The 23,028-nt window shown below is 48.1% G+C and overlaps 1 protein-coding gene across 7 annotated transcripts; it reads right to left on the bottom strand.

Annotated features, from left to right (window-relative positions):
* Positions 1 to 776: 776 nt before the first annotated feature.
* LOC110517298 (A-kinase anchor protein 8-like) lies at positions 777 to 19,767 on the bottom strand. Of its 7 annotated transcripts, none has more exons than XM_036948858.1 (13): positions 19,611 to 19,767; positions 18,848 to 18,886; positions 18,151 to 18,361; positions 14,817 to 15,381; positions 13,940 to 14,066; positions 13,814 to 13,845; positions 13,698 to 13,728; positions 11,267 to 11,384; positions 8,729 to 8,870; positions 8,203 to 8,308; positions 5,381 to 5,511; positions 1,934 to 2,029; positions 777 to 1,811 (listed from the first exon to the last, which is right to left on the bottom strand). In XM_036948858.1, exons 1-13 carry the CDS (start codon positions 19,633 to 19,635, stop codon positions 1,326 to 1,328), a joined length of 2,109 nt encoding a protein of 702 aa, XP_036804753.1. In that variant the 5' UTR covers positions 19,636 to 19,767; the 3' UTR covers positions 777 to 1,325. The 7 variants fall into 7 exon arrangements, with proteins under 7 accessions (XP_036804753.1, XP_036804747.1, XP_036804748.1 ...); XM_036948852.1 differs by having other exon boundaries at positions 11,228 to 11,384; positions 19,611 to 19,766; XM_036948853.1 differs by having other exon boundaries at positions 11,228 to 11,384; positions 13,940 to 14,063; positions 19,611 to 19,766.
* Positions 19,768 to 23,028: the final 3,261 nt, after the last annotated feature.

The following is a 23,028-nucleotide window of genomic DNA, read 5'->3' as shown; positions in this document are numbered from 1 at the left end:
TAATGGGTACACGTTCATTTAGAAGTGATTTTCTTCATGAATTAATGGGTACATGTTCATTTAGAAGTCCAAAAATGTATGTAGTAACTGCCAAAAGCCCTTTTAAACAACACACTACTTTGATCAGGGAAAGGGGGATACCTAGTCAGTTAAACAACACACTACTTTGATCAGGGAAAGGGGGATACCTAGTCAGTTAAACAACAATGTATTCAACAAATGTCTTCCGCATTTAACCCAACCCATCTGAATCAGAGAGGTGTGGGGGGGCTGCCTTAAAATCGACGTCTTCAGCACCCAGGGAACAGTGGGTTAACGGTCTTGCTCAGGGGCAGAAAGACAGATTTTTGACCTTGTCAGCTCGGGGATTGGATCCAGCAACCTTCCGGGTTACTGGCCCAACGCTCTAACCACTGCCTGCCGCCATCCTGCTGCACCCAATGTGAATGCTTGGATTTACAGTGCCGTGTTAAGGTTGTCCTGAGCTTTTTAACCATGTGTGTAAAGAAATCATTTTTTATTCTAATCACATAATATTTTAAACAAAAAAAGCCCAGACTAATTTGATACAGAATTGGTCAGGAGATACGAATTGTAATTTAAACACTATTAGAATAATAGATCAGAACATCAGCCAGTCTGTTTGTGCGATCATGCCGACTATAATTCTTTGTCGTGTGTCTTGACAAACAGCAATGGAATTGTCAAGAGCACAAAGATCTGAGATCAGGCTAGAAGAAAATCAGCTCAAAACAAAGAAACCAAACCAACAGATAAACATTTTAAACATTTATTCTCATCTGTCCAAAAAAGAACATGGATGACAACAGCAACCGTCTGTAAAACTAAATCCTGCCCCGTCTTTCCATCTAAACACACCAACAAATACATTTCAAATAAGTTTTTGCACGTTTGGGAGGAGTCGATAAGAGACGAACCAATCAGCTCAGACTTCCTAGGAATCTAGCTATGACGGACAGGGGGTGCGTCCAGTAGTAATACCAGGTAGGGGGTGTGTCATATCAATAACACTAAGTTCACGGTCCTCTACCCACTGAAACATTGTCAAAATATCCCAACGCAGACCGACAGATTCAAAAGGCACAACAAAAAAAGTCTACTTACACAGAAGAGAAACTATATATGAAAACAGATGTATCAGAAGTATATTAGTGAGTATCGGTTCTGAATGGAGGGGGGGAGGTAAGTATAAATGAATCTGATTGGCTGTTTGTGGAAGGGGTAGAGTGGGATTGGCTGGACAGGGGAGAGAGGGCTGTATTAATTGGTCCAGAGGGAGGTCAAAGGGTCATTGAGGGTAAAGGTCACTCTATGACGACCACGTCAGCATCCTCGTCTTTCTTCTCTACCGCCACACCCTCATCCTCTCCTCCCACTCCTTCATCCTCCTCTTCCTCTCCCAGCTCTCCTTCCACTCCCTCATCCTCCTCTCCAAACTCATCTCCTACTTCAAACCCTTCCTCCTCTTCCTCTCCTACCTGCTCCAGCTCTCCCTCAGCCTCCCCCTCACCCTGCGTCTCCTCCTCACCCTGCGTGTCCCCGTCTCCTCCCGCTGGCTTCTCTACTTGCGCCTCTTCCTCCCCTGCATCTGCTACCGCCACTCCCCCCTCCTCCATCTTCTCCTCCTCTACCCCATCAGCCCCGGTGGCCTCCTGCGATGTCTCTGGCCCCGCCTCTTCCTTGGTGGTCTCCGCCAGGCTCTCATTGGTCAGCTCAGCCTCTGACACCTCCATAATCATTGAGTCCTCTGGGTCCTGGTCGTCCTGGTTACCGAGGAAGGGGTTCTCACCCTGCAGAGAGGAAGGGCAGGGTCAGAGAGAGATTGTGAGTGAGTGAATGAGTGCGTGAGGCACAGAGTCAGTGTTTCTAAGGTGGGGGGGAGGGGTTCTGTGTGAGATAGGCGTTTGTGTACCTTGAGGTAACTCTCCAGCTTCTTTCCGATGATTTTGTGGTTGAGGATGCTGCGAGCCACTGACAGACTGGCCCTCTTAGACTGCTCCATCATACCCTGGGGTCACGTAGGAAGCAAAGGTCACACAGGAGTCAGTGGGGGAAAGGTCAGGGAGGGCAGAGCAAAAAAGTTTAATTAAAAAAGTACTTGTTCCTTCAAATCTTCTGTATCCAACCAAGCAGGGTTTATATTGTATAGAGCATCCCTGCCAATCTCAACCAAGCAGGGTTTATATTGTGTAGTGCTCCCTGCCAATCTCAACCAAGCAGGGTTTATATTGTGTAGTGCTCCCTGCCAATCTCAACCAAGCAGGGTTTATATTGTATAGTGCTCCCTGCCAATCTCAACCAAGCAGGGTTTATATTGTATAGTGCTCCCTGCCAATCTCAACCAAGCAGGGTTTATATTGTATAGTGCTCCCTGCCAATCTCAACCAAGCAGGGTTTATATTGTATAGTGCTCCCTGTCAATCTCAACCAAGCAGGGTTTATATTGTGTAGTGCTCCCTGCCAATCTCAACCAAGCAGGGTTTATATTGTATAGTGCTCCCTGCCAATCTCAACCAAGCAGGGTTTATATTGTGTAGTGCTCCCTGCCAATCTCAACCAAGCAGGGTTTATATTGTGTAGTGCTCCCTGTCAATCTCAACCAAGCAGGTTTATATTGTGTAGTGCTCCCTGCCAATCTCAACCAAGCAGGGTTTATATTGTGTAGTGCTCCCTGTCAATCTCAACCAAGCAGGTTTATATTGTGTAGTGCTCCCTGCCAATCTCAACCAAGCAGGGTTTATATTGTGTAGTGCTCCCTGCCAATCTCAACCAAGCAGGGTTTATATTGTATAGTGCTCCCTGTCAATCTCAACCAAGCAGGGTTTATATTGTGTAGTGCTCCCTGCCAATCTCAACCAAGCAGGGTTTATATTGTGTAGTGCTCCCTGCCAATCTCAACCAAGCAGGGTTTATATTGTGTAGTGCTCCCTGCCAATCTCAACCAAGCAGGGTTTATATTGTATAGTGCTCCCTGCCAATCTCAACCAAGCAGGGTTTATATTGTGTAGTGCTCCCTGCCAATCTCAACCAAGCAGGGTTTATATTGTGTAGTGCTCCCTGCCAATCTCAACCAAGCAGGGTTTATATTGTGTAGTGCTCCCTGCCAATCTCAACCAAGCAGGGTTTATATTGTGTAGTGCTCCCTGCCAATCTCAACCAAGCAGGGTTTATATTGTGTAGTGCTCCCTGCCAATCTCAACCAAGCAGGGTTTATATTGTGTAGTGCTCCCTGCCAATCTCAACCAAGCAGGGTTTATATTGTATAGTGCTCCCTGACAATCTCAACCAAGCAGGGTTTATATTGTATAGTGAGCTGGTCTCATCCTGCCCTACAGTCACTATACACTGAGCTGTGTAGTGACCTGGTATCAGTCACTATACACTGAGCCGTGTAGTGACCTGGTATCAGTCACTATACACTGAGCTGTGTACTGACCTGGTATCAGTCACTATACACTGAGCTGTGCAGTGTACTGACCTGGTATCAGTCACTATACACTGAGCTGTGCAGTGTACTGACCTGGTATCAGTCACTATACACTGAGCTGTGTACTGACCTGGTATCAGTCACTATACACTGACCTGGTATCAGTCACTATACACTGACCTGGTATCAGTCACTATACACTGAGCTGTGTAGTGACCTGGTATCAGTCACTATACACTGAGCTGTGTAGTGACCTGGTATCAGTCACTATACACTGAGCTGTGTAGTGACCTGGTATCAGTCACTATACACTGTGCTGTGTACTGACCTGGTATCAGTCACTATACACTGCGCTGTGTACTGACCTGGTATCAGTCACTATACACTGCGCTGTGTACTGACCTGGTATCAGTCACTATACACTGAGCTGTGTACTGACCTGGTATCAGTCACTATACACTGAGCTGTGTACTGACCTGGTATCAGTCACTATACACTGAGCTGTGTACTGACCTGGTATCAGTCACTATACACTGAGCTGTGTACTGACCTGGTATCAGTCACTATACACTGAGCGGTATACTGACCTGGTATCAGTCACTATACACTGAGCGGTATACTGACCTGGTATCAGTCACTATACACTGAGCTGTGTACTGACCTGGTATCAGTCACTATACACTGAGCTGTGTACTGACCTGGTATCAGTCACTATACACTGAGCCGTGTAGTGACCTGGTATCAGTCACTATACACTGAGCCGTGTAGTGACCTGGTATCAGTCACTATACACTGAGCGGTATACTGACCTGGTATCAGTCACTATACACTGAGCTGTGTAGTGACCTGGTATCAGTCACTATACACTGAGCGGTGTACTGACCTGGTATCAGTCACTATACACTGAGCTGTGTACTGACCTGGTATCAGTCACTATACACTGAGCTGTGTACTGACCTGGTATCAGTCACTATACACTGAGCTGTGTACTGACCTGGTATCAATCACTATACACTGAGCGGTATACTGACCTGGTATCAGTCACTATACACTGAGCGGTATACTGACCTGGTATCAGTCACTATACACTGAGCTGTATACTGACCTGGTATCAGTCACTATACACTGAGCTGTGTACTGACCTGGTATCAGTCACTATACACTGAGCTGTGTACTGACCTGGTATCAGTCACTATACACTGAGCTGTGTACTGACCTGGTATCAGTCACTATACACTGAGCGGTATACTGACCTGGTATCAGTCACTATACACTGAGCGGTGTACTGACCTGGTATCAGTCACTATACACTGAGCCGTGTAGTGACCTGGTATCAGTCACTATACACTGACCTGGTATCAGTGTATACACTGAGCTGTGTAGTGACCTGGTATCAGTCACTATACACTGAGCTGTGTAGTGACCTGGTATCAGTCACTATACACTGAGCTGTGTAGTGACCTGGTATCAGTCACTATACACTGAGCTGTATAGTGACCTGGTATCAGTCACTATACACTGAGCTGTATACTGACCTGGTATCAGTCACTATACACTGAGCTGTATACTGACCTGGTATCAGTCACTATACTGTATAGCTGTATACTGACCTGGTATCAGTCACTATACTGTATAGCTGTGTACTGACCTGGTATCAGTCACTATACACTGAGCTGTGTACTGACCTGGTATCAGTCACTATACACTGAGCTGTGTACTGACCTGGTATCAGTCACTATACACTGACCTGGTATCAGTCACTATACACTGAGCGGTATACTGACCTGGTATCAGTCACTATACACTGAGCTGTGTACTGACCTGGTATCAGTCACTATACACTGAGCTGTGTAGTGACCTGGTATCAGTCACTATACACTGAGCTGTGTACTGACCTGGTATCAGTCACTATACACTGAGCTGGGTACTGACCTTGCGGTTGAAGTTGTGGTCGGGGGACTTGAGGTGTTTCTGTATGACGTAGAACTGCATGGGGATGAAGAGGTCACAGGCTGCACAGTGGGCTGCCTCCACCTTCTTCATGAAGTGCTCCATACCCAACTCTGTTACGGAGGAGGGAGAAACAGGGAAACAGTTGGACCAGCAGAGAAGAGAAACACAGGAGAAAACCTTTACAAATCCACCCTGTTCCACAGAAGAGTAACACACAGTACGTACGCAACACACAGTACGTACGCAACACACAGTACGTACGCAACACAGTACGTACACAACACACAGTACGTTCGCAACACACAGTACGTACGCAACACACAGTACGTTCGCAACACACAGTACGTTCGCAACACAGTACGTACACAACACACAGTACGTTCGCAACACACAGTACGTACACAACACACAGTACGTACACAACACACAGTACGTACACAACACACAGTACGTTCACAACACACAGTACGTTCACAACACACAGTACGTTCACAACACACAGTACGTTCACAACACACAGTACGTTCACAACACACAGTACGTACACAACACACAGTACGTACACAACACACAGTACGTTCACAACACACAGTACGTACACAACACACAGTACGTACGCAACACACAGTACGTACGCAACACACAGTACGTACGCAACACACAGTACGTTCGCAACACACAGTACGTTCGCAACACACAGTACGTACACAACACACAGTACGTACACAACACACAGTACGTACGCAACACACAGTACGTACACAAAACACACAGTACGTACACAACACACAGTACGTACGCAACACACAGTACGTACGCAACACACAGTACGTACGCAACACACAGTACGTACGCAACACACAGTACGTACACAAAACACACAGTACGTACACAACACACAGTACGTACGCAACACACAGTACGTACGCAACACACAGTACGTACGCAACACACAGTACGTACGCAACACACAGTACGTACGCAACACACAGTACGTACGCAACACACAGTACGTACACAACACACAGTACGTACACAACACACAGTACGTACGCAACACACAGTACGTTCACAACACACAGTACGTACACAACACACAGTACGTACGCAACACACAGTACGTACGCAACACACAGTACGTACACAAAACACACAGTACGTTCACAACACACAGTACGTTCACAACACACAGTACGTACGCAACACACAGTACGTACGCAACACACAGTACGTACGCAACACACAGTACGTACACAACACACAGTACGTACGCAACACACAGTACGTTCACAACACACAGTACGTACACAAAACACACAGTACGTTCACAACACACAGTACGTACGCAACACACAGTACGTTCGCAACACACAGTACGTTCGCAACACACAGTACGTTCGCAACACACAGTACGTTCGCAACACACAGTACGTTCGCAACACACAGTACGTTCGCAACACACAGTACGTACGCAACACAGTACGTTCGCAACACACAGTACGTTCGCAACACACAGTACGTTCGCAACACAGTACGTTCGCAACACACAGTACGTTCGCAACACACAGTACGTACGCAACACACAGTACGTACGCAACACACAGTACGTACGCAACACACAGTACGTACGCAACACACAGTACGTTCGCAACACACAGTACGTTCGCAACACACAGTACGTACGCAACACACAGTACGTACGCAACACACAGTACGTACGCAACACACAGTACGTACGCAACACACAGTACGTACACAACACACAGTACGTACGCAACACACAGTACGTACACAACACACAGTACGTACACAACACACAGTACGTACGCAACACACAGTACGTACACAACACACAGTACGTACGCAACACACAGTACGTACGCAACACACAGTACGTACGCAACACACAGTACGTTCACAACACACAGTACGTACACAACACACAGTACGTACACAACACACAGTACGTACACAACACACAGTACGTACACAAAACACACAGTACGTTCACAACACACAGTACGTACGCAACACACAGTACGTTCGCAACACACAGTACGTACACAACACACAGTACGTACGCAACACACAGTACGTACGCAACACACAGTATGTACACAAAACACACAGTACGTTCACAACACACAGTACGTACACAACACACAGTACGTACACAACACACAGTACGTACACAACACACAGTACGTACGCAACACACAGTACGCACGCAACACACAGTACGTACACAAAACACACAGTACGTTCACAACACACAGTACGTACACAACACACAGTACGTACGCACACAACACACAGTACGTACGCAACACACAGTACGTACGCAACACACAGTACGTTCACAACACACAGTACGTACGCAACACACAGTACGTTCACAACACACAGTACGTTCACAACACACAGTACGTACACAACACACAGTACGTACACAACACACAGTACGTACACAACACACAGTACGTACGCAACACACAGTACGTACGCAACACACAGTACGTACGCAACACACAGTACGTTCACAACACACAGTACGTACACAACACACAGTACGTACACAACACACAGTACGTACGCAGCTGTCTGATCTTAAAATCAGCAGCAACAAACAGCTGTCTGATCTTAAAATCAGCAGCAACAAACAGCTGTCTGATCTTAAATCACCAGTTTATTCACTGGTATTTTCATTGGTGGGAAAGTTAAAATGCATTATGTCACAATAGCCTGCTATTAGCGACAAACGGAAACCCTGGTAGACACCACAAACACACGGCTGTCCTTACGCCTGGTGAGGTCCTGTTCCTTGTAGACTTGACAGATGGCAGCACAGTGGTTCTCCATCTGACTGGTCCTCTGCTCCGTCTTCTTATACTTGTTGTTCAGGTACTCCTGGTGTGGACACACACAGTAAGAGGGGGGGGCCGCTCAAAACACACGGTAATCTTACAGAAGATTGAGTGAATGTCCCCATCTGCATGGGTCTGCCTGTGTGTGTGTGTCCATCTGCATGGGTCTGCCTGTGTGTGTCCACCTTTGATTGGGTGTGTGTGTGTGTCTTCCTTTGTGTGTGTGTGTCTGCCTTTGATTGGGTGTGGGTGTGTGTGTGTGTGTATGCCTGTGTGTTCGCCTTTAATTGTGTGTGTGTGTGTGTGTGTGTGTGTGTGTGTGTGTCTTCCTTTGTGTGTGTGTGTCTTCCTTTGTGTGTGTGTGTCTGCCTTTGTGTGTGTGTGTGTCTGCCTTTGATTGGGTGTGTGTGTGTGTGTGTGTGTGTCTGCCTGTGTGTCCGCCTTTGATTGTGTGTGTGTCTACCTGTAAGAAGTCTGTGGTGGGTTTGGACAGCTGACTGGACAGGAACTTGAAGTGATCTTTGTGGAACTTGCTCTCCAGGTGGGCCGCCATGTCCTCGTGGTAGAACGAACGGAACTTACACACCGAGCACGCAAACGTCACCCTGTCGACCACACAGAACAACCGTCAGACCACAAGCCTGCCGGCCCAATCAGAGGCAGCTATGTTGGACGGTGTGGTGAGTGAAACTACGGCTAAGTGGTTAGTGTTGAGTAACGCATTATCCCCCCCCATCCATTCACAGAGACAGAGGAAAGACTACAGGAGGTCATTCTGCCCTCAGAGAATATTTAGGAAAAGAAGGAATGAGAGGAGACAGAGGGAGGTGGGAGAGAGCGGGAGGTGGGAGAGAGCGGGAGGTGGGAGAGAGCGGCAGGTGGGAGAGAGCGGCAGGTGGGAGAGAGCGGCAGGTGGGAGAGAGCGGGAGGGAGGTGGGAGAGAGCGGGAGGGAGGTGGGAGAGAGCGGGAGGGAGGTGGGAGAGAGCGGGAGGGAGGTGGGAGAGAGCGGGAGGGAGGTGGGAGAGAGGTGGGCGAGAGCGTGAGGGAGGTGGGCGAGAGCGTGAGGGAGGTGGGCGAGAGCGGGAGGGAGGTGGGCGAGAGCGGGAGGGAGGTGGGCGAGAGCGGGAGGGAGGTGGGCGAGAGCGGGAGGGAGGTGGGCGAGAGCGGGAGGGAGGTGGGCGAGAGCGGGAGGGAGGTGGGCGAGAGCGGGAGGGAGGTGGGCGAGAGCGGGAGGGAGGTGGGCGAGAGCGGGAGGGAGGTGGGCGAGAGCGGGAGGGAGGTGGGCGAGAGCGGGAGGGAGGTGGGCGAGAGCGGGAGGGAGGTGGGCGAGAGCGGGAGGGAGGTGGGCGAGAGCGGGAGGGAGGTGGGAGAGAGCGGGAGGGAGGTGGGAGAGAGCGGGAGGGAGGTGGGAGAGCGGGAGGGAGGTGGGAGAGAGTGGGAGGGGAGAGAAGACAGGTCATTCTGCCCTCTCTGAGAACATAGAGCCCTCAGAGTTTTCACCACTTGACTTGTTCCACACTGTGTTTCAGCCTGAATTTAAAACGGATGACATTTATTATTGTCACTGGCCTGCTGCACACAATGCCCCATAAATGTCATAGTGGAATGATGTCTCATGAAATTTTTTACAAATGTATTTAAAATGAAAGCTGAACTATCTTGGGTCAATAAGTATTCAAGCCCTTTGTTATGGCAAGCCTAATTAAGTTCAGGAGTAAACATGTGCTTAACAAGTCACATAATAAGTTGCATGGACTCAGTGTGGAATAATACTGTTGCACAGTAAATGATTTTGAATGACGACCTCGTCTCTGTTCCCCACATGTACAATTATCTGTAAGGTCACTCAATCGCACAGTAAATTTAAACCACAAAGACCAGGGAGGTTTTCCAATGCCTCAAGGGGCACCGATTGGTCGAGAGAAAAAAAAAAGCATATGCTGAATATCCCTTTGAACAGGGTGAAGTTATTAATTACACTTTGGAAGGTGTATCAATACATCCAGTCACTACTAAGATAAAGGCGTACTTCCTAACGAGGAAGGAAACCGCTCAGGGATTTCACCATGAGGCCAATGGTGACTTTTACAGTCACAGAACTTAATAAGAGGAAACTGAGCATGGATCAACAAAACGTTACTCCATAATATTAACCCAACCGAAAAAGTGAAAAGGAAGCCTGAACAGAATTAAAATATTCCATAAATATGCATCCTGTTTGCAACAAGGCACTAAATTAATACAAATTGTGGCAAAGCATTTCACTTTTTTGTCCTGAATACAATGTTGTTTGGGACATATCCAACACATTATGGAGTACCACCCTCCATATTTTCAAGCACAGTGGTGGCTGCATCATGTTATGGGTATGCTTGTATTAAGGACTGGGGAATTTTTCTGGATAAAAAGAAACGTAATGGAGATAAGCACAGGCAAAATCCTCGAGGGAAATTGGTTCAGTCTGCTTCCAACAGACTGGGAGAGGAAATCACCTTTCAGCAGGACAATAACCTAAAACACAAGGCCATATCTACAGTGGAGTTGCTTACCAAGAAGACTGAATGTTCCTGAGTCACAGTTTTGACATAAATCTGCTTTCAAATCTATGGCAAGACCTGAAAATGGTTGTCTAGCAATGATCAACAAGCAAGTTGACAAAAGGTTATTCTAACATGTAATGGACAAAACAAAAACAAAAAATTATCAATTTTAAGCCCACTTTGTAACAGAATGTGGAAAAAGTCAAGGGGTATGAATCCTCTCTGAAGGCGCCTTAGTGACATCACATTCTGTTATAATGATCAGTGGTTTTATTGGTGTATTTAGGAAAAGATTCCATATAAAAACTCTGACCTCTGAGAAAGAGAAGAGAGAGAGGAGAAGATATGTAAAGGACAGACAGAAAAGGAAGAAAATTAGACTAAGAAATTAATGATTAAGATGTATTTTGTAATAACTGACCTCTGGGTTTGACTTTTGGGTGTTAGTGTGACCCCTGACCTTTCCAGGAAGCCGCCCCTCTTCCTCCTGTTTTTGGGGACCTTGTCCTGGGGAGGAGTCTGTTTCCCTGTCTGGAGCTTCTTCTTCATCTGAGAGATCTCCTCCTGCATCGACACCACTGGGGAGAGAGGAGAGGTTACAGTTGGAGAGGAAGACCGATGGAGAGATGAGGCGAAGAGAGGAGGGGAGACGGGGGGGAAGGAGAGGGGGGGAAGGAGAGGGGGGAAAGAGGAGGAGGGGGCGACGGGGAAAGAGGAGGAGGGGGAGACGGGGAAAGAGGAGGAGGGGGAGACGGGGAAAGAGGGGGAGACGGGGAAAGAGGGGGAGACGGGGAAAGAGGGGGAGACGGGGAAAGAGGGGGAGACGGGGAAAGAGGGGGAGACGGGGAAAGAGAGGAGGGGGAGACGGGGAAAGAGAGGAGGGGGAGACGGGGAAAGAGGAGGAGGGTGAGACGGGGAAAGAGGAGGAGGGTGAGACGGGGAAAGAGAGGAGGGTAGACGGGGAAAGAGAGGAGGGTAGACGGGGAAAGAGAGGAGGGGAGACGGGGAAAGAGAGGAGGGGAGACGGGGAAAGAGAGGAGGGGAGACGGGGAAAGAGAGGAGGGGAGACGGGGAAAGAGAGGAGGGGAGACGGGGAAAGAGAGGAGGGGAGACGGGGAAAGAGAGGAGGGGAGACGGGGAAAGAGAGGAGGGGAGACGGGGAAAGAGAGGAGGGGAGACGGGGAAAGAGAGGAGGGGAGACGGGGAAAGAGAGGAGGGGAGACGGGGAAAGAGAGGAGGGGAGACGGGGAAAGAGAGGAGGGGAGACGGGGAAAGAGAGGAGGGGAGACGGGGAAAGAGAGGAAGGGAGACGGGGAAAGAGAGGAAGGGAGACGGGGAAGGAGAGGAAGGGAAATAGCGAGGGAAAGGGAGAGAAGGTTTCCATGTTGGAGGGGAATGGAAAGAGGGAGGAGGTGACAGGGAAGCGGGCAAGGGAGAGAAGCAAGGAGAGGGGCGGTCTATTGAAAATGACATCTAGAGTTGTGAAACGTCACCCAGCTTGAATAAAAGAAGAGCGGAGCAGGAAAGAGAGACTGTCGGTAGGTTTGCATTGACCCAGGTTCATTTGACAAAAGCAATAAGGCAACAAAAAAATCTAAATACAGAAACGGCAGCTATAGGAGAAATGTTCTCCGCTCAACAATCTCTCTGTAGTCCAACTTTCTTTACAGCGGGAAACTTTTCCACAAGTAAAATTTAAGGTATGAGGGGCATGTGATGTCATCACGTAACAAACTATAAGCTAGACTCCACATTTAATTCTAAACACTTGTTAAATCAAGCTTACTTAAATATTTCAATTTCTATTATTTTCACTGCATCAAGGATAGCGTACACAGATGTTTCCGCTTTTGCAGCCTTCAGTGTTTAGGTAAAAAAAAAAAATAATCTTCAAAACAGCATTTGTAGAGAACAACCAATGAGCAACAAGTGCTTCTAATCAGGTTTGCCACTCATCTGCCAATCAGGGACGAGGCATCTCTGGTCTTCCTGTTTCACCATCCAATTATTCCAGATCTACAGGAGTGCAAGTTTCACCATGGCGACACTTTGGCACATGAGAATTATTAGAATATGGCTCATTAGTAAATTATTACATTCTGTCCATGCTGGCTTTCGGAGGCTACCTGAGACAAGAAACAGATAGGTGGGAAGGCAGACTAAAAAGATCATGGAAACACCTCCAAGACACTAGATGGGAATGTGTTGTTTGTTTCTATGACAACACAGTTCAATGGAAACGCACCGTAGCAGGCTATTGTCCCATCTCATTACAATGTTTTCTAAATGTCCACTAATTATCATTACTTTAAAATCACTGGGCAAGTTCATAGAGACAATTTATAGTCGTTTTGTGAGGAGAACAGGGGCCAGATGAAGAGAGGAGGAAGAGGAGAACAGGGGCCAGTTGATGAAGAGAGGAGGAAGAGGAGGAGAACAGGGGCCAGTTGATGAAGAGAGGAGGAAGAGGAGGAGAACAGGGGCCAGTTGATGAAGAGAGGAGGAAGAGGAGGAGAACAGGGGCCAGTTGATGAAGAGAGGAGGAAGAGGAGGAGAACAGGGGCCAGTTGATAAAGAGAGGAGGAAGAGGAGGAGAACAGGGGCCAGTTGATGAAGAGAGGAGGAGAACAGGGGCCAGTTGATGAAGAGAGGAGGAAGAGGAGGAGAACAGGGGCCAGTTGATGAAGAGAGGAGGAAGAGGAGGAGAACAGGGGCCAGTTGATGAAGAGAGGAGGAAGAGGAGGAGAACAGGGGCCAGTTGATAAAGAGAGGAGGAAGAGGAGGAGAACAGGGGCCAGTTGATGAAGAGAGGAGGAAGAGGAGGAGAACAGGGGCCAGTTGATGAAGAGAGGATAGTAGATCTAATAACAGAGGAGATGAATCCATCTTACCTTTCTCTCCATCAGCTGGGGCTTTGGTTGCCTGGAGAGGAGAGAAACGAAATGAGTACTGACACAGACACACACGGTCACACAGATGTGTTAGTTAAGTCACAGCAGCTCCTCACCTCATTTTCTTCACCGTTGTTCTCTGCTGGTTCTGTCAGAGAGAGAGACAGAAAGACAGTCAGGTCAGACAGTGCATAGGGGTAGTTACTGTGTGTGGACATTGTCGTGTCTGTTCTGTGTGGTACCTTCAGCGGTCTCTCCACCTGCGCTCTCTGTCTTGTTCATCTTGGACTCTGGTTCATCTGCTGCGGTCAGAGTCTGTTTTCTCTTCTTCTGACCGTCACGCTGACCACCACCAGGCTGCTGCTGCTGCTGGGGGACATCATCATCACATTGATGACGTGGCCAGTGACACTGCGTCTTCAAAGTCAAATATCTTCAAAACGTGATTGCTGACATGCAAAACATTTTGGGACTATCAGTAGACTAATAAAAACTTTTTTTCCATCTTTAAACTTGGATCCCTTAACCATTACTATAATAGACTTTTCTCAAAAGGAACTTTCCAATAGATTCTCAAAAGGAACTTTCCAATAGATTCTCAAAAGGAACTTTCCAATAGATTCTCAAAAGGAACTTTCCAATAGATCCTCAAAATGAACTTTTAGTGGACTCCCTGACATATCTCCACTATTACCATAAGGCCTCCATCAGGGGCAGAACCAGGCAAAATAAAAACAGAAAATAAAACCCAGAGAACGGACATTATAATGGAGTTTGGTCCAGATCTCTGCTGGGTGGTGTTGGTAGGGGCCACTATTTCTTGGAGCAGGGCAGTTTCCTTTCAATGGGAAAGGGACAGTTCGGTTCAATCAGAGGCATTTGTGGCTATATTGAATAGGGACTGGGGGCGATAGTACGATGACCAAACTATGAGTTTGGGGGGGTAGTTGTCATGTCAATTATATCCACGCCTCCCCAGGCCCTTAGCACTGTAGGCAGGGTAGGGGAGCGTTTAGGGGGTACGGGGGTTGATGAACAGGGGTGGGGGGGTTGGTAGGTAGGTCATCATGCCCTGCTGTGGGGCTGGCAGACTGGCGGGCAGTACGGTAGGGTACTTACTCGGTTGAGGGGCCTCTTGCGCCCGCGCTGGTGGCCTCCCTGGGGGCCCCCTCCAAAGTGGCGCCCTGGGAAGTCCTGGTGCCCAGGGACCCGGCCCTGTTGAGCGGACTGGTGGAAGGCCCCGGTCTGGGGGGGCATGCGGTGACCCAGGAGGGATGGGAGCTTGCCCCTACCCCCAGGGGAGTGACCGCCACCTCCCCGGCCTCCTCCTCTCCCACCCATCCTACCACCACCTCCACCCATGGGAGTGGGGTCGGATCTGCGGCCTCCAAACCCTCCGCGGCCTCCCCCCCTCCTCGGGGAGCGCTGGCCTGCTCCGGCCCAGCTTCCTCCTCCTTGGCCACTGGAGAAGGAGTCTCTCATGTTCTGCCGCTGCATCTTAGCAGCTCCGTAGGAGGAGGAGCTGTCAAAGCCTGAGCCTAGACCACCACCTCCTCCGAAGCCTGAAGCTCTTTGGGTCATGTCCCCTCGGCCATCGCCGTAACCATAGCTACCGGATCTGTAGAGATCCCGGGAGGGGAGGGAGGAGGGACCCCGCGAGTCGAAGGACTCGTATTGGTCAAACCTGCGAAAAGGGGGAGGGAGGGAGTGGTAGAACGAGCAGAGAGTGAGGGAGGGAATCTCTCTTCCCCTCCTTTTACTCCTCTCTCTCTATGACATGTTTCCCCCCAAGATGATGAGCCACATTAGTGATGTCATAATGAGGCAGAATGTTTCTGCCAATCCCAACGCTGCTGAGTCTTGATGTAGGCATTCATGGCAGGAAGGCTTTTCTCTGTCAACATTTGGTTTACACACATTTGAGCATTCCCCATTTCTCATCCACCCCACCCTTCTCTCTGAGGTCAAAGGGGGGGTTGGTTGGTACCCCAGTAGTGGGGGAGGGGGGGTTTACTCCCTTTCTAGTCAAGATGAGGTCTCACTGTGTGGGGACAGAGCTGGAGCTGTACAGAATATCAGGGTTGGTTCATGGGTCACAGACAGACAGACAAGAGCAGCCTTATAGAAACAGGACTGTTCCATGTGGCAAATTGCATGTGGGGGTGATTAGACTGTACCACAATACAGAGGGGGCGGGGGGGGGGGGGCACATTTAGTTGGTGTTTGTTGTGCATTTACAGGGTGGGGCCTCAGCCAAAATATGACCTTGGTTGTTGTCACCGGCATTCGTTCTCTCCCTCCTCCCCCCTCGAGCAACCTCCCGCTCAGACACAGAGAGTCAGGATGAGGTGGACATGTTGGTGTATTTGTCTGAGTCAGATAGAGCAGACAGGGGAGTGCATTTGGGGGATCTGTGGGTGCTGCACTTCTACATCCATGACACAGGGGGAATACTATAACGACCTGCTGCTGACTTCCGTGTGTCTGGGAACTATGCCTGTGGTGGTGAGGGATCTACCTGGGTATATGAATGGGAATCCATAAGCATGACAGTATAATGAAGACAAACCAACTACACCCAGGACAGCATACGGGGTGGAAGGAGCCAGGTAGAGGCTCATATCTCTAGTTCTGGGTGGGAGGAGCCAGGTAGAGGCTCATATCTCTAGTGCTGGGTGGGAGGAGCCAGGTAGAGGCTCATATCTCTAGTTCTGGGTGGGAGGAGCCAGGTAGAGGCTCATATCTCTAGTGCTGGGTGGGAGGAGCCAGGTAGAGGCTCATCTGGATAGTTACTATCGTTACTTCAACAACAGTTAAAAACCCTTAACTACAGCTAGCTACTTTCTGGTTTAGACTAAACCTACTTGTGTTACCCAAACTAACGGACTGGAATCGGAGAAACAGACTACTTATCCTTAACATGTCATGTTTCAGCAAAATGAAGCAATACGTATCCTTGAGGTCTGAAAATCCCCTTTAAATCAAAACATTGCCCCAACCGAAATACATTGGATATTTACCCTGTAACCCTTACCGTTACATCCTAGCCGTGTCCAGGGGGAGGGGCTAGCTAAGGAGGGCGGGGACAGGAAATATGTGGGTGGTATGTAGTGATTACAGGGAGAGGCTGTGGCAGCAGCATTGTGAGGTGATTAAAGCGGGAAGAGAGAGGCTGTGGAGCAGCATTGTGAGGTGATTAAAGCAGAGAGAGAGAGGCTGTGGAGCAGCATTGTGAGGTGATTAAAGCAGGGAGAGAGAGGCTGTGGAGCAGCATTGTGAGGTGATTATAGCAGGGAGAGAGAGGCTGTGGAGCAGCATTGTGAGGTGATTAAAGCAGGGAGAGAGAGGCTGTGGAGCAGCATTGTGAGGTGATTAAAGCAGGAAGAGAGAGGCTGTGGCAGCAGCATTGTGAGGTGATTAAAGCAGGGAGAGAGAGGCTGTGGAGCAGCATTGTGAGGTGATTAAAGCAGGGAGAGAGAGGCTGTGGAGCAGCATTGTGAGGTGATTAAAGCAGGGAGAGAGAGGCTGTGGCAGCAGCATTGTGAGGTGATTAAAGCAGGGATAGAGAGGCTGTGGCAGCAGCAATGTGAGGTGATTAAAGCAGGGAGAGAGGCTGTGGAGCAGCATTGTGAGGTGATTAAAGCAGGGAGAGAGAGGCTGTGGAGCAGCAATGTGGTGATTCAAGCAGGAAGAGAGAGGGTGTGGCAGCATTGTGAGGCGATTGAGGTGTGAAGAGAAAGGAGGATTGATATGGAAAACAGCTAGCTGCAGATGTGTGGAAAACACAGGAGAGGCGCAGGTCAGATGATTGAGAGTGTGTATGTATAGTGTTGGAAAGGCAGACTACACAACTGTGTGAAGGTGCGTGATTGATCTTGAGGGCAAAGACGGGTGTGTGTGGCGAGTTGAAACCAGGGGAGAGTTAAGGTGTTAGCTTGCTTCAGTTTGGCTGGTGCTAGCTATAATAGTGGGCTAGGCGAACTGAACGAGTGTGGTCGCATACTCCCTTAAAAGACCTTCGCTTGAAAAATGAGAAACGCGACAATAGTCTGTCCATTTTGAGGCGCCGTAGCCAGTATACACTCCCTCAAAATAGTCAAGAGTTAATCTAATAACTCATGGAATATCAAATGTTTACGTTTTTTTTGCAAAGGAGATCATAGTCAATTTTACATGTAACTAAGATGTCTTGTGCAGTATTTCTCAATGAAAGAATTTGCTTGAAAACCAATCATTATCTCTCGTTGAATGACAAAGACTTTCCTGAAGAATCAACACTGTTTGACAGAACAACCCAGGGGGAAATGTACCGAAGACCACAAAAATGTCACAATGTCGTCATGATATATGCACGAGCTGTTCCGGACACTTTGGGCTGAGAAGCATGTGGACACCTTTACCAGCCAGGGGGAAAAAAGTGTGTGCATGTCAGCTAGAGATCTGTGTGTGTTACCTGTCGCTGCGCCCCCCACCCTTCATGCCTCCCTCCAGCTGGGTCAGCATGTCAAGGCGTTGGTTGATCTTAGCGATGACAGCGTCTGCACTGGTCCCCGTCGACAACAGAGAGCTCCCAGAGAGACCCCTCTTGTGCCCCCCTCCGTAGCCCCCCATCCCTGACATGGAGTCCTTGTAGCCCCCTCCATACGGGTCATAGTTGTCTGAGCCTCGGGGGAGAGCAGAGATGATTTTAAGGTGAGGATCACACAGTTTACAGGCAGGGGTATAGAGGTGTAGCTAGCTAGCTACCTGAATGGAAATGAGCCAAATCATAGGCTACCTCGTTTAAATTCCAATAATTTTGATATGGGCGCCTTTGGCTAAGTGCATTTTGTAAATATGATAAGTCAACACAATCAATTATGTTTAAAGCACAGGAGGCTGCTGAGGGGAGGACGGCACACAATGTCCAGGAACAGAGCGAAAGGAATGGCATCACACCTGGAAACGATGTGTTTGATACGTTCCACTAATTCCACTCCAGCCATTACCTTGAGCCTGTCCTCCCCAAGCAAGGTGCCAGCTAACATTCTGTGGTGTAAAGTGTTACTGTATATTCAACTAAAACCGCTGGCACATATTCTTGGGCAATTCAGATATGTAATGTTCTAGACTGGTGTTAACAGGTTCAGTACGTTCTCTCTCTCTCTTACCTCGGCTCCCCGACCCTCCTCCCCAGCTCGAGTATCCTCCTAACAGATTAAAGAGAGGTTTCAAATTAAAGGGTTATCCACAAGCACTCCAAAACGGGTTGTATAACGCAATGTGGCATATCAGAATAACGTACACACGCGTAGCATAGCTAGCTAATGAATTCACACGGGTGAACCTTTGACAACAAATAAACTAGTTAGCCCGCTAACTTACCTGTAAGCTAACATCTAGCTAGCTAGCCAACTAACTTCGCTAGCTAACGTTAGTTAACTAGTCGGCAACCTTGCAATTTTACAAACCGTTTGGTAAACAAAAAAACATTAGCTATACCGCTAACGGTGGCAATCATAACTTGTTAGTACGTTAACGTTAGTTACATTCACGTGAAGGGCTGTGGGGAACGTATTCTCTGGAGGGGGAATGTGGAAAAACGGCATATGGCGGCCATTTTCTTAACGCTATTGTGAGTTCAAGTCGTGGCAGACGGACTCCATTTTAATGAGATTACACACCAAGACTGTGGCGTTCTCTTTCGATATAAACCACAGCTAGCTACGTATTACATGCATTACCGGTTCTGTAAAATGACCATGTATAACGTACAAAATAACGTTACTATTTTAGCTTGCTAGCAATCTTGAATGGCTAGCTAACGTTAGCTTGTAAGTAATAAGCTAGCTAGCTGACATTAGTAATATAACATCTTGAACATGAATAACCTAGTGAAAATATAAACCCATTTTAATATTTTTTGATACATACCTGAACTGTAGCCACGGCCTTCCATAATTTGATGATATGTTATTGTTGTTGACGGATTTTTAAAAATATATATAAAGCTAGCTACTGTAGCCGTTAGCAAAACCAGGAGCAACGGACACAGCAGTGGGCGAATATGTTTAGCTAGGGTCACCAAACGACACCTCCTCGTTTCTCCCATTGGGTCATCCGAAAGCAGGACGCCACTCCCCATACCACTATTGGCTGATCAGAAAACTCTACACTGTAATTGGTTATCCAGTCTGTCAGTTAACAAAAGCGAGTGACGGTACAACGATTTTTCTAATCAGTTACTGGGAATAATCATCATTTTTCTTTAACATATTTTATAGATTTCCCTAATGAAAAAATATTAGAAATGAGTAGTATGCTACAAGCCTGGACAGCAGTGAATGAAACAGTCAGAGTGCACACAACATGTACATACAAATAAATACGTTTTTTTTTCGTTTTTTTTCTTGCATCCAAGGCACAATATACATATACAATAGAACTGGTTACAGGTAACTATGCGTCATTATTCAACCATAGTCAATACCATAGTCAATATGACATTTTTATTATTATTATTATAAACTGGTTGTTTGGATCCTGGATCCTAATTGGACGAGCGGTGTTCCAGCGCCTATGCCTGCTAACAGTTTCATATGAATTATCATTGTGCCATCATAAGAATGTCATCATGTTCAAGTTGATGTCCGAATCATCTCTTGTACTTATCTCAACTCGCACATATATTCCCTCTTGCTCTAGCCTGGCATTAAGTTTGGTTTATACAATGACATTGTTGAATACTACTTTCTGATTGGCTTGAAGGGCATTGTAGAGCGTGCTTTATTTAAGCAATAAGAGGAGGTGTGGTGTATGGCCAATATACCACGACTAATGGTTGTATTTAGGAACGCGGAGTGCATGGACACAGCCCTTAGCCGTGGTATATTGGCAATATATCACAAACCCCAGAGGAGCCTTATTGCTATTATCAACTGGTTGCCAACGTAATTAGAGCAGTAAAAATAAATGTTTTATCATACCCATGGTATACTGTGATATACCATGGCTTTCAGCCAATCAGAATTCAGAACACACCTTCCACCTCCTTCATTATTTTCCATGGAATGCATAGCCCCTCATTGATTATCCCTTACATAACAGGGTTATGAGCCTTGCTGTCTCCCTGCCCGATCTCAGAAACAATGTTTCCCTTTAGAATTTCCAGCTCTGTATGGTTGTGCCTCGTGCGGTGGAGGAGATCTTTGTGGACTATACTCAGCCTTGTCTCAGGGTAGTAAGTTGGTGGTCAGTTGATTTCCCTCTGCTGGTGTAGGGGCTGTGCTTTGGCAAAGTGGGTGGAGTTATATCCTGCCTGGTTGGCCCCGTGTGTTCCCCCCCCCCCCCCCCCCCCTCCCCCTCTGAATATTTTCTGAATGCAGTGTATCTCCTTGTGGAAGAATTAAATTGTATGATTTGGAGTATCAAATAACATTTGAATGAAAATATGTTAATTCATTGTTATTTTAATATGTTGGTATAAAAGCAATTAGGAACACGAGGCAGTGCTGTATTCATGATACATCAGGCAGACGAGGCAGTGCTGTATTTATGATACATCAGGCACACGAGGCAGTGCTGTATTCATGATGCATCAGGCACACGAGGCAGTGTCAGAGGAAAGCCCATGAAACTGTCATAGACTCCTGCCACCCAAGACATGTTTTCTCTGCTACCGCATGACAACCGGTACCGGAGCGTCAAGTCTAGGACCAAAAGACTCCTTAACAGCTTCTACCCTCAAACGATAAGACTGCTGAACAACTGATCAAATGGCCACCGGACCATTACATTGATGTACTGGGCCGTACGCACTACCCTCTGTAGTACGCACTACCCTCTGTAGTCCGCACTACCCTCTGTAGTACGCACTACCCTCTGTAGTACGCACTACCCTCTGTAGTACGCACTACCCTCTGTAGTACGCACTACCCTCTGTAGTACGCACTACCCTCTGTAGTACGCACTACCCTCTGTAGTCCGCACTACCCTCTGTAGTCCGCACTACCCTCTGTAGTACGCACTACCCTCTGTAGTCCGCACTACCCTCTGTAGTACGCACTACCCTCTGTAGTACGCACTACCCTCTGTAGTCCGCACTACCCTCTGTAGTACGCACTACCCTCTGTAGTACGCACTACCCTCTGTAGTACGCACTACCCTCTGTAGTCCGCACTACCCTCTGTAGTCCGCACTACCCTCTGTAGTACGCACTACCCTCTGTAGTACGCACTACCCTCTGTAGTCCGCACTACCCTCTGTAGTCCGCACTACCCTCTGTAGTCCGCACTACCCTCTGTAGTCCGCACTACCCTCTGTAGTCCGCACTACCCTCTGTAGTCCGCACTACCCTCTGTAGTCCGCACTACCCTCTGTAGTACGCACTACCCTCTGTAGTCCGCACTACCCTCTGTAGTACGCACTACCCTCTGTAGTACGCACTACCCTCTGTAGTACGCACTACCCTCTGTAGTACGCACTACCCTCTGTAGTCCGCACTACCCTCTGTAGTCCGCACTACCCTCTGTAGTCCGCACTACCCTCTGTAGTCCGCACTACCCTCTGTAGTCCGCACTACCCTCTGTAGTGCCTTGCGGTCGGAGGCCGAGCAGTCGCCATATGTGCAGCTGTAGAACCGTTTGAACAGCTGTAGAACCGTTTGAAGATCTGAGGACCCATGCCAAATATTTCTCTCCTGAGGGGGAATAGGTTTTTGTTGTGCCCTCTTTACAACTGTCTTGGTGTGCTTGGACCATGTTAGTTTCTTGGTGATGTGGACACCAAGGAACTTGAAGCTCTCAACCTGCACAGCTACAGCCCTGTCGATGAGAATGGGGGCGAGCTCGGTCCTCCTTTTCCTGTAGTCCACAATCATCTCCTTTGTCTTTATCACGTTGAGGGAGAGGTTGTTGTCCTGGCACCACACGGCCAGATCTCTCACCTCCTCCCTATAGGCTGTCTCGTCGTTGTCGTTGATCAGGCCTACCACTGTTGGTCATCGGCAAACTTAATGATGGTGTTGGAGTCATGCCTGGCCGTACAGTCATGAATGAACAGGGAGTACAGGAGGGGACTGAGCACGCACCCCTGAGGGGCCCCCGTGTTAAGGATCAGCGTGGCGGATGTGTTGTTACCTACCTTTACCACCTGGGGGCGGCCCATCAGGAAGTCCAGGATCCAGTTGCAGAGGGAGGTGTTTAGTCCCAGGGTCCTTAGCTTAGTGATGAGCTTGGAGGGCACTATGGTGTTGAACGCTGATCTGTAGTCAATGAATAGAATTCTCACATAGTTGTTCCTTTTGTCCAGGTGGGAAAGGGCAGTGTGGAGTGCAATAGAAATGGCATCATCT

This window comes from Oncorhynchus mykiss, chromosome 17 (genome assembly GCF_013265735.2).
Source record: "Oncorhynchus mykiss isolate Arlee chromosome 17, USDA_OmykA_1.1, whole genome shotgun sequence".
Lineage (NCBI taxonomy): Eukaryota > Metazoa > Chordata > Actinopteri > Salmoniformes > Salmonidae > Oncorhynchus > Oncorhynchus mykiss.
Note: the sequence above shows the minus strand (reverse complement) of the source record. Positions and strands in the feature narration are given on the sequence as shown.

Excerpts from the sequence above, each read along its gene's own strand:
- LOC110517298 (XM_036948852.1), bottom strand. The coding sequence starts at position 19,635 with ATGGAAGGCCGTGGCTACAGTTCAG. Across the intron at positions 2,030-5,380 it reads ACCACAACTTCAACCGCAAG|GGTATGATGGAGCAGTCTAA; the intron begins GTCAGTACCCAG and ends ACGTGACCCCAG. Across the intron at positions 1,812-1,933 it reads AGCTGGAGAGTTACCTCAAG|GGTGAGAACCCCTTCCTCGG; the intron begins GTACACAAACGC and ends TCCTCTCTGCAG.